The sequence below is a fragment of the Maniola hyperantus genome, chromosome 20, assembly GCF_902806685.2.
Source record: "Maniola hyperantus chromosome 20, iAphHyp1.2, whole genome shotgun sequence".
Classification (NCBI taxonomy): Eukaryota; Metazoa; Arthropoda; class Insecta; order Lepidoptera; family Nymphalidae; genus Maniola; species Maniola hyperantus.
The window spans coordinates 5,733,226-5,745,549 of record NC_048555.1 but is presented as its reverse complement, the minus strand read 5'-3'; the positions used below and the strand labels follow the sequence as shown (position 1 = coordinate 5,745,549).

Sequence of the window (12,324 nt, the reverse complement as noted above, 5' to 3'; positions counted from 1 at the left end):
ATAGGCTCAAAAACTACTGGACCGATTTTAAAAATTCTTTCACCATTCGAAAGCTACATTATCCACGAGTAACATAGGCTATATTTTATTTTGGAAAAAAATAGGGTTCCGTAAGATATTTGGGTTTTTCGGATACAAGGTGTAAAAAATCAACCAGAAAAGTTACTTATTTTGCGTACGCTGCCTAAACTATAAAAGATAGAACCATAAAATGTTCTAATTAATTGTAGATCTTATAAATATCTACAAAAAAGTCCGCGACACACTATACCCATCTATGTCGAGTGAGGCACAGCAACCATTTTTTTATTTAAAAATCTTGAATTTTTTTTGGACTACATTTAAACGCGTTTATTTTACTCATGCTATTAATCCTTATCAAAATAAATGATTTCATCACTAAGAACAGGTTATGGAGATAATGGGGCTAATTCCTTTGTACACAATCTCTAAACTAAACTAAAATGGCACGTCTAAATCTATTGCTATCCTTTTCATAATGTTGCTTGCGGAAAAGGATAGCACTAGATTTAGACCTGTTAATTTAGTTTAGTTTAGAGATTGTGTACAAGAGAATCGGCCCCATTATTTGGTCTTTGAATGATTAAAATTGGACGTTTGGTTTTGAAGTTATGGCGAAATTAAAATATTACGATTTCTGCTGCACGGCCCGTTGTATTATATAAAGAGGTAATGTCGTTAAGTTTGTTTGTAGGGGGTAATCTTTAGAACTACTGAACCGATTTTAAAAATTCTTTCACCAGTAGAAAGCTACATTATTCCTGAGTGACATAGGCTATACGGGATCTTTAAAAACCTAAATCTACGCGGGCGAAGCCGCGGGGATCAGCTAGTATATAATATTTAGATTCCGATTGGATAAGATAAAATATAAATTGATTTAAAAATCCTCTACCGTCTCGTCCGCGGATTTGCGCAGGTCCTATTTCTGCCGTACTCTTACTAAAAAGTGGCTAACCCCAAAAAGTAGTTTGTAAACATGAAAATTTTGGAAGAACTGATTTTTCTAGATAAAGTATGCTACTTAGAACAAAAGAAAAACCTTGGGCATACGCAGTGGCGTGCACAGGGTTTGAAGCCAGGCATTAGTCAGGTTTAATGGCAGGTCATAATGAAAAATATGCATTGAGCTATTACAACTGGGGTAAGCAGTGCATTTATGCCTCTATGACCTGCACGCCACTGGGCATACGTAACTTTTTATTACTTTTTTTACTTTTACTACTTTTTTTTAGAAACATCAATTTTTCGAATTTTGCTTTAATTGTTAAGCGATAAATCAAAAACTACTTTTGGGGTTAAGGGGTTATTCCACCTTCCTAAATCCTACGTCCTAAATGGTATCTATAGTTTCCGTCATACTAGCCAACTTTGCCATTCAATGATACTTTGCCCAAAAAGCAATTTATAAGCAAATTCGCTTTGTGATTTTTTTCAGTATCATTGAATGGCAAAGTTGGCTAGTTTGACGGTAACTGTACCATCAAGGAAAGTGGAATAAGCCCTTTAGCCGCGTTTTAGCAAAGGGGTGGTAGATTTTAATAACGATTTTTAGTACTACGTGGTAAGAACTGAGAAGTAAAAAAAGAAAACAACTAGGTACATCACAATTAAGAAACTATATTTCTTAACTTATCACAAACACACTTAATTCTGCCCTTATATTCACTGAGTATGTTCTCTTTACTTTGACACAGCTGTTCTACATCCGATTCGATTCTTACTATAAGATTATCGACATCGAAATCTAATTTTGCCTTTTTGCTTTTTGGTTCTTCCCCGTCACTCTCTTCAAACAGCGAATCTATATCTCCAAGGTCAAAATTTGTTTGACTTTTCCTCAGTCCTTGTACATTTATATCAATACATTCCATACTTATTGATTCTTGTATGTCTAAATCAGGTTGCATACATTTATGTATATATTTATTATCAGCAACTGAATTTAGTTGTTTTTGCCATTCTTCAGTATTAAAGATTATGTTTTTGTATTCAACAACTCTTTTAGATATACATTTAGTGTTTTCCAGAAGTGGTAAAATTAACTCATTAATATCAGCATTAGAAATCATAGTACTCAACATATATTGTTGTAAATCTTCGTATTCTTTTAAAATAATCTTTATGGTATTTGTTAATAGAGTCGCAATTGCATCGTTTTCGTTTTCTAATTGAAAACTTGCAAGTTTGAAAAATAATTTAAGTAAAAGATGGACTGTTTCTATATTTCCCGTCTTTAGAATGTTTGAAATAATATATAGTATCTGAAAAAAATAGTTTAAATACCTATTTATTATTTAAAACAGTACAACTACACTAAAGGTGAAAGTTTGTATGAGTGTGTTGTTACTCTATTAGGCAAAAACTACTGGCCGGATTCGGCTAAAATTTGGAATGAGCTTATACCCTAAATTAACACATGGGTAGGTTAATTTTTATCCCGGAAAATCATAGTTTCCGCGGTATGAAGCGATTTTATTCATAAAACAGCACTGAATGCACACACATCTTTCTATTTAGTATGTAGAACCGAACTATCAGATTCAGGTCATCTACTCTTAACAATAAGAATAATTTCATTATAAACTGGTGACACAATCCTCACTGAACGGAAGTACCACTATATTTCGTATCACCTGAAATTAACCCATCCTGTTAATAATATTCCAAGGAAGAAATGCAGCGCGCTACGTTATTAATAGATTTGTGTACAAGTACGACCGAACCAGGACGAATACAGTAGCCGGCAGGAAATATTGTACATCGGCCTTTAGAATGAGATTTCGGCTATGTAGAGCATTCTCTCTGTCACTGTTTGACGTTTTATCGGTCTCAACGACAGAGACAACGCTCTACAAAACCGCTATCTCTTTCTAAAGGTTGATGTACAATATTTTCTTCCGCGTACTGTACTTACCTTTACTAAATTTTTTCTTCGTTCAAATTTTTCCAAATAACATTCGGTGAAAGAGGCCAAACCCTCCAAATACCTAAAGAGCCACACTGAGCTACCATCGAGATGCCTTTGCAGTACATTATTGCAAAGAGGACAAGCTTTGAGCCATGCTCTTAACAGCAAGTCTTCTATCCTTGAATTTCTTTCAACAAATTGACAGGTTGAAGCCAATTTGAAATGTTCAATCTGTAAAATATCATTCCACAGTAAAATAAAAATCCATAGTTTCGTCGAATCCGTTACAGCTATTTTAATAAAAAGCTATTGAAGCTACAAATTGAGTCAAAATAAAGGTCAATGTGCCAACATTACATAGGCTCGACGCCCTACTCCGCTTCGACTCGAGTCACAGTAAAGCATGGAAAGGTAATAGAGCGAGTGATATTGTGTCCTTTACGGTGGAATTTTTAATATTTAATTGAGAGTACACGCAATCACAACACATCAGTATAATGCGTAAAAAATGACTTTTCACGCGCCATTTTAACTCTGGGTCAACTGCCATGTCATAAGTACGGTTCACTGTGGGTTCACATTTACAATATCGACTAAAATTGTACTTTTGACATGCCATTTGACACATACAGTAAAATGGCGCGTGAGAACTCATTTTTTACACTTTATACTTTTAGTTTTGAAGTACATTCGAATTTTGAAAAGATTTGTCCAGCAGTGGACGCCATAATATATTTTTGTACATATGTGAAAAGTAAAAAAATTAACGAACTTACCAAATTGTCTAATCTATCTTCATTGTCGTTCGAAACTTCATCAAAATAGGCCGTTAATTTATCACATATAATCTTTTCCACAGATTTTACAACACTGTTGTGTAAATTCCTTATTTTCATCACAGTCCAGATTCCAACATGTCTTTCATTTTTTACACTAAATTGTTTGTAGATTAGCATTTTATCTTTTTCGTCGGCTGTCTGGAATAGCTTATCTATAGTGTGACTCAGGTGGATTCGCTGAGGCGACGTGCCAAACAAGGGATGAGGTTCCAGTTTCTGGTAAACGTTTAATAATCCTAACAATACGTCTAACTGTAGTTGGTCATTACTGAGCCTGGAAAGATAACAATATTTTTAGTAACATTATTATTTATTGAAATGTTTATTTCTCTCTTTCTCTACTCTCTCCTCTCTCTCTACTCTCTTTCTACCAGTCTTTCATCCTACTCTCTGTCACTCTACTCTCTTTCTCCCACTCTTTCATCCTACTCTCTCACTCACTCTACTCTCTATTACACTGTTCTCTCTCACGCAACTCTTTCTCTCTCTTTCTCGCATTCTCTCTCTCTTTCTCTCCCTCTTTCTCTCACTCTCACTCTCTCTTTCTCTCACTCTCTCTGCTTCTCGAAATCTAGAAAATGCCCGTGCCTTCGTCCGCGTGGATATAGTTTGTTAAAATCCCGCGAAAATTCTTTGATTTTCTAGGACAAATTAGCATGTCACTCTCCCTGTTCTTCAACCCTATCCATGCAAAAAATCACGCTAATCCGTTGCGACGTGATTCAAGGACAAACCAACAAACAAATACACTTTCGCATAATATGGGTACTGATGTGACTAATTTTTTTACAAAGATGGCATACTTTGTACACTCTTTTTACACTCTATATCTAATCTTTTTCACTCTAAACTTAATTTAAAAAAAAACCAGTTAATTTACCTGCAAAGTAAAACCCACAAGTTGGAAGCAAAAATCGCACTATAATACTCAGTTCCTAAGAGAGCTTCATACAAATAACTCTCTAGCCTCTTATACTGCGGGCCACTGAATGTGGTCGCCAAAGCTGCAGTGTGCAGTATAAAATGTTCGTATAGCCCGTAGTATTGAGTTTCGCCTTCTGTAGATGTATGCTCGAACTTTAGCCCAATGTTAAACCACTTGTGACCTGTAATAGTTGTACAACTGGAATTGGGTATTTGCCTACTTTTGAATTTGATAAATATTATTACTTTATTATAAACAAGGATAAAAATAATGACGTACACTGAAAAAAATATTAAAATCCGACAAAGATTTACAAAGTTACAAGCATTTTAATTTTGGAGTGGGAGGGTCTTCTATCCCTCTCTCGCAAATCGAAAATTTGTATGAAACCGCACGAAGCTACTATGGCATTAGTAGGTGTGACGTCAAACTACTGTATCGCTATCTCTGTCTAATCAGAAATATTTAAATGCTTATAACTTTTTTGTTATTTGATCGATTTAATTAGTTTTTTCACTTCACGTCATTATTTTTATACTAGTTTATAATAAAGTAATAAAAAAATTGGAGTCAAATACCCAATTAGTTGCTTTTTAGGATTCCAACTTTGATTTAGCGTTCCGGTACGATGCCGCGTAGAAACCAAAGGGTTTAATAAAAAATGCCATATCCCTCCCATGTTAGCACGCTCCCATCTTAAATTGCATCATCACTTACCACCAGGCCAGATCACAGTCAAGGGCTAACTTGTATCTGAAGAAAAAATAACATCGAACTTTAGAAAGAGATTTCGGCTTCATAAAGCATCGTATTTGTCACTCATACCTAAGTGACGTTTTATCGGTTTCAACGATAGAGACAACGCTCAACGAAACTTATCTCTTTCTAAAGTTCGATGTGCAATATTTGTTGCCATGTAAAATCATTTTATTTGTACTTACAATAAGGTAAGAGTGAGAACACAAAAACAATAACTTCGTCCGTATTATCAATTGGTTCATCTTTTTTCAGAAGCGCTTTCGTTATCATTACAACAAGCAGCATATAACCCAACAACTCGCTGTCTCTCAGTTCGCTGCTTTCAGTTGCAAATATTAACTGAAAATAAACACATTTTCAAATTGAGTACCTATTTGACTACATCAAAAATAAATTATTTCTCAGTGATTATTAAATAAAGGGTACCAAAATACTTAAAATCCAGGTCCTTTGTTAGTTTTAAGTGTAATAAACATTTTAAATTATTATCGATTAAACTGAAAAAGTACGTCATTATGATGTGACGTCACATTCCAGTACTTCATAGAATATCGCATACTACAGTGCGACAAGGCCCGATCGCAATGACGACCTGTCCCGTACTATACATACTTAATACCGATTATTATTACAGAAAATATTCGCTTGGGGTGCTGCAGATGAATCTGCAAATTTAAACTTTAAAACAAGAGATTTAAGGTCCATTTTATTCTAATGATATGTGGTAACTAATACTAATAATATGATGGTTCAGTTCTCTCTTACGATGTGGCGCATTAAGCGAAAGTTATGATTGACAAACCAATGCGAGGCGGTACAGGCACTTCCGCCGTCGCGTCTCACTTCGTACCAAATAGATCGATAAATCACCCACTGCGCAAGTTTAAGGTCTCGCTACGTGTATTTCTGAGGCAAAGAAGATGTATTACTTACTTTTAGAAAACTTTCTTCATTAATTAGAATATCAATTAATATTTTTGCAGGTGTTGATATATGTGTTTTCAAAAGTGCTGTAAATTCTGATGATTTATTTGCACTGACTTCATAATATGAACTGTTGCACCTGTAATGTTTGAAAATTGATAAAATTAAGCCATATCAAAATATAGTTGTATATGTTTCTATAATAAGCTCCCAGAAGACATATTCGAGACTAGCTTATGCTCGCAACTTCATCCGCGTGGACTACACAAATTTCAAACCCCTATTTAATCCCCTTAGGGGTTGAATTTTCAAAGATTTTAAAGAGCAGTGGTGAGCGCTGTGGTCTTAATAGTGGGAGGTCCCGGGTTCGATTCCTGGCAGGGGTTTGGAATTTTATAATTTCTAAATTTCTAGTCTGGTCTGGTGGGAGGCTTCGGCCGTGGCTAGTTACCACCCTACCGGCAAAGCCGTGCCGCCAAGCGATTTAGCGTTCCGGTACGATGCCGTGTAGAAACCAAAGGGGTAATAAAAACTTAAGTGGTATGGCACCCCTTCCAGGTTAGCCCGCTATCATCTTAGACTGCATCATCACTTACCACCAGGTGAGATTGCAGTCAAGGGCTAACTTGTATATGAATAGAAAAAAAAAAAAGATCCTGTCTTAGCGGATGCCTACGTTATAATATCTATCTGTATGATAAATTTCAGCCCAATCTTCTCCTCTTTACAATATTATAATATATGTACTTTATACTTAATATGTTTATTTCAACTTTTAATCAATTTTTAATTATAAATAAACTATTAATAAACTTAAATTTAAAAAAAACAACATTAAATTAAAACTAAAATAAATTAAATTAAATCTAAAACCTCATCGAGACCACCGCAGCGAGGCATTGTACCCAAGATGCTGGCAGCATTACCCCTTTGGATGGCCAAACTAATTCTTTGGCCAAGGTAGCTGCCAGCTCTCGGGTCCCCGGTTGACTCGATAACTCTTTTCGCAATTTCTTCAAAAAGAGCTCGAGCCCCCGGGCCCCACGGCCCCAAGGTCTTCACACCAAAAGGCACGAATACGAAGCTCCCATCGAGGTTTTCATATTTGCGCCTTTTGGCCTGTTCGGCGCTGATGGCCGCTGCACCCGCCATAGAGGAGGTCGCCTGAATGTGGGATGTATATATGTACTTAGATACCGTGCAAATGACCTTATTTCTCATATTGTAATTTTTTTTTCAACATGTACAGATAATTAATTCTGTAAAACCTAAAATACGGTTAAAATAGAGAAAGTTTTTGACGACCTCTATGGCGCAGTGGTAAGCGCTGTGGTTTTATTGGTGGGAGATCCCGGGTTCGATTCCCGGCAGGGGATTGGAATTTTATAATTTCTAAATCTCTGATCTGGTCTGGTGGGAGGCTTCGGCCGTGGCTAGTTACCACCCTACCGGCAAAGCCGTGCCACCAAGCGATTTAGCATGTAGAAACCAAAGGGGTTTTATAAAAAAAACTGCCATATCCATTCCAGGTTAGCCCGTTTCCACCTTAGACTGCATCATCACTTACCACTAGGTGAGATTGCAGTCAAGGGCTAACTGGTATCTGAATAAAATAAAATATAAGTCGTAATCAAAAGCCAGATAAAAAATAAAAATACTTACAAACTAATTTGCAGCAGTAGTCTTATAATATTCTTATAGTTATTGTTGGCAGAACATTTGAATATGTTACATAGTTGGAACAGTATTTTTATAGAAAAACTTGCTACTTTCAAGGATCGAAGTACAATCTTGTCTTCTTCACTTGTCTGTAATAAATAAAAAATACTAAGACAATAGAAGACATCTCGAAGATTTTAACCTTCGAGATGTCTTCTTGTCCAAAATTCCTCAGTGCTTGAAGACCAAAGTCTCAAAGGGTTCGAAACTAGTCGGGCTAACGTCAACTGGATACGTGAGTATAGCCGTTGAAATATATTATATGTAATGAATATTACTGCTATGGTACAAAAATAATTATAATAGAAAATTACCTCCAATGCAACTTGTATATTTCTTTCTATTGTCGATGCTAGTAGTTTACTACTTGTATTAAATATATTTTTCTCCAAAAGAAAACTTGAATATTTCTCACAAATCATTGTATAGGCCTTCCACTGTTCTGCCATAGTTTTAATATCTAATGCCTGTACCACATCACTGATTTTCAAGTTTATTTCTAAAGCTTTAAAATAAGAAATATGATTAAAAACATTAACATTCACTGAATTAAACCAAACATAATATTTTTGTTTCAATATATTTTTAAACTAGCTGATGCCCGCGACTTCGTACGAGTTGTACGATTTAGGTTTTTAAAAATCCCATGAGAACTCTTTGATTTTCCGTGATAAAAAGTAGCCTATGTCACTCTCCAGATCTTAAACTATACCCATGCGAAAAATCACGTCAATCCGTTGCTCCGTTGCGACGTGATTGAAGGACAAACCAACAAACAAACACTTTTGCATTTTTAATAAGGGTACTGATGAATTCCACGCGGACAAAGTCGCAGACATCAGCTAGTCCATAAAAATTATAAATGCGAAAGTGTGTCTGTCTGTCTGTGTGCTAGCTTTTCACGGTCCAACAGTTCAACCGATTTTAATGAAATTTGGTACCTACTGAGATAGCTTGCATCCCGGGGAAGGCTACTTTTTACTTCCCACGGGATTTTCGAAAAACTTAAACCCACGCGGACGAAGTCGCGGGCATCATCTAATCCATACTTTCCATACTAATATCATAAATGCGAAAGTGTGTCTGTCTGTCTGTCTGCTAGCCTTTCACGGCCCAACCGTTTAACCGATTTTGACGAAATTTGGTACAAAGTTAGCTTATATCTTTTTTTTTCTTACTCCTAGGTTAACTTTACTATAGTTTTAGATTTATTCAATTACCATTGCAACTTGAATAATTTTTGTTTTTTGTGTTTTCACTATTTCGGAAAGTTTTAGCTACTTTTTGTTTTATTTTACTTATATTATTAATAATTGTTCCATGTAAATTGTGTGAATGTGCATGTAGTGTTTGCTTTGAAATGATTTTACATACAACGTCATATAACTTTATGTAATTTAAGATCATTTTTGTAAAAATCGCTAGCGAACCTTTTCAATAAAAATAAAATAAAAAATATCCCGGGGAAGGACTTAGGCTACTATTTATCCTGGAAAATTGAAGAGTTCCCACAGGATTTCAAAAACACGAATCCACGCGGACGAAGTCGCGGGCATCATCTAGTTATTCAAATAAATAGCAAAACTTACTCGCGACAAGTATATCTTGGTCCTCCTTTTCAGTCAAATCAAATATCAAATGCTTCTCTAAAGCCATTAAATATGTCAACTGCAACTCATGGCAGTTTCTGAACAAATCCTTCAGTTGTTTTTCCACCGTGCGTAGGTTATTGCCATAAGTACATTCACTGAAATATTAAAGTTTTTTTTAGTACTAAAATTTGACTAATTCTGTTGCATACAATCCTCTAAGCTAAACTAAATTGACAGGTATAAATCTTATGCTTTCCTTTTCCACACCAAGCATTATTAAAGAAATAGCCATATGTTTATTTTAATTAATTAAATATCACTTGCTTTAACGGTGAAAGAAAACATCGTGAGGAAACCTGCATGCCTGAGAGTTCTCCATAATGTTCTCAAAGGTATGTGGAGTCTGCCTACCCGCACTTGGCTAGTGTGGTAGATTATGGCCAAAACCCTTCTCACTCTGAGAGGAGACCCATGCTCTGTAGTGAGCTGGCGATGAGTTGATCATGATAATGATGATAATGCAACTTTTCAAATTTTAAAATTGAATATCAAAAACTAACTATGTGGGGGGTTGGATCCTTTTTGCATAACTAATTAGCTACCTTCCATTTAAGCTTACCTATCTCTACAATGAGTGAATACAGATAATATGATATTTCCAGTACTAGTGCTCAAAGTGTTTGCTGCACTGCATGTGATGGCAACAGACTCTATAATAGTCTTGACTCTATTGGATAATATTTGCAGAACACACGCAGCATCCTCCAAGTAATTACACAATTTATCTATTTCTGTGTTTGCATCTTCTAATAATAAATTATTTAGGTCCAAGCTCTGAAAAAATATTAACAATTATTTACATTATGAGTAATGACCAGTCTGTCTAACTAACTAATCTAAATATATAAAAGGAAAAGGTGACTGACTGACTGACTGACTGAATGACTGACTGACTAACTGACTGATCTATCAACGCACAGCTTAAACTACTGGACGGATCGGGCTGAAATTTGGCATGCAGATAGCTATTATGACGTAGGCATCCACTAAGAAAGGATTTTTGAAATTTCAACCCCTAAGGGGGTGAAATAGGGGTTTGAAATTTGTGTAGTCCACGCGGACGAAGTCGGGAGCATAAGCTAGTCTAAATATATAAAAGGAAAAGGTGACTGACTGACTGATCTATCAACGCACAGCTCAAACTACTGGATGGATCGGGCTGAAATTTGGCATGCAGAGAGCTATTATGATGTAGGCATCCGCTAAGAAAGGATTTTTGAAATTTCGACCCCTAAGGGGGTGAAATGGGGGTTTGAAATTTGTGTAGTCCACGCGAACGAAGTCACAAGCATAAGCTGGTATTAGTATAGAAATATTAGTGTGGATGGATTTCTCATCAACATTTCATTATCTCTGGATTTGTGGAACGAACATACAGAATATAATATCATAAAGTTATAAGTATCATTGTCAACCAATAGACGTCTACAGTGGGACGTAAGCCTCTTATAGGGACTCCTATACTCTTGCACTGCCTGAATACAGCAGCTCCCTGTGACTTGTTTGATGTTGTCTGTCCACCTAGTGTGATTTTTGGAGGTATATGCACTTTTGGTTACATTTGGAACTATCTTTATACAGCCACAGCAAACTTTATGGCCACTCTGACTCTGAACTGTGTTTCAATGCACGAATTTTGTTTAGTATCATGGGGACCTAGCCTAGCCTAGCTAGTAGTTACCATGTGCAAGTTCCAGTTCATTTATTGGTTGGTTGAACATGGTGTGTAGTTCTACTACATCTGTGGCTCAGACTTCAGAGCAGCCATAATGATTGCCAAATGCTAAGGACTGTTACATGTGTTTTAGTACCTACTTTACAAGAAATTAATTATGACTTATTTACCTGAAGTATACACAATCTGCAGTCTTCCAGAAATACAGAAAAAGGTTCCTGATGTATGTCATTTTTTGCACCAGCACAAGTCCGTGCGTAAGCCTTAATTTTCGAAACACGTACATCGTACTTTTCTATTGTAATCTGAGATTATTTTGTAAGAAAAAAATTGACTAACATCGAATTATGACGCTCATGAATTTTATTACATAACTGTTATACTTCTATAAAAGGATACTGTTGTTAAATCTGAAACACTTGTTTCTGAAAAGATATCTGAACTTTGAGAGTCATCCATAACAGCTTATTCACTTGGTCCATTTACGGCAGATGCAAGGAACTTAACTCTATCAAAAGCAGATAGGTATGAAAGTAGTTATTAAGGGTAATGGGACGTAAACACGACATAATATTACATATTAGAAGGTGATTAAAAGTAAAAGATTCGTCTGCTTCGTTATTCGTAGTTCCTTGGTTAAAAACAAAAAATCCATTTTTGGCGCCCATTTACCTATCAAATAAATTCAAATTTCAAGGGAGAATGACAGCTACAAAGTTACGATCCATAGAGATAGTATCATTCATCCAAGTTACTTGGACGATTTAACCTAAGGACGCGCCTCGCATGATTATTCCCCTCTGTCAATAGTAATGGATTTTTAATCCACTGCGTTTATAAACACTGTTTGCGGAATCGATTTTGTCATTGTCAGAATCGTTTTCGATGTGTGACGACGT

The 12,324-nt window shown here is 35.8% G+C and overlaps 1 protein-coding gene across 1 annotated transcript; it reads right to left on the bottom strand.

Annotated features, from left to right (window-relative positions):
- Window positions 1-1,625: 1,625 nt before the first annotated feature.
- Window positions 1,626-12,096, bottom strand: LOC117992077 (FIGNL1-interacting regulator of recombination and mitosis-like). Its single transcript, XM_034979733.2, has 12 exons — window positions 11,825-12,096; window positions 11,596-11,730; window positions 10,310-10,524; window positions 9,688-9,845; window positions 8,413-8,603; window positions 8,042-8,187; window positions 6,389-6,518; window positions 5,638-5,794; window positions 4,652-4,877; window positions 3,709-4,045; window positions 2,939-3,163; window positions 1,626-2,285 (listed from the first exon to the last, which is right to left on the bottom strand). Exons 1-12 carry the CDS (start codon window positions 11,882-11,884, stop codon window positions 1,632-1,634), a joined length of 2,634 nt encoding a protein of 877 aa, XP_034835624.1. The 5' UTR covers window positions 11,885-12,096; the 3' UTR covers window positions 1,626-1,631.
- Window positions 12,097-12,324: the final 228 nt, after the last annotated feature.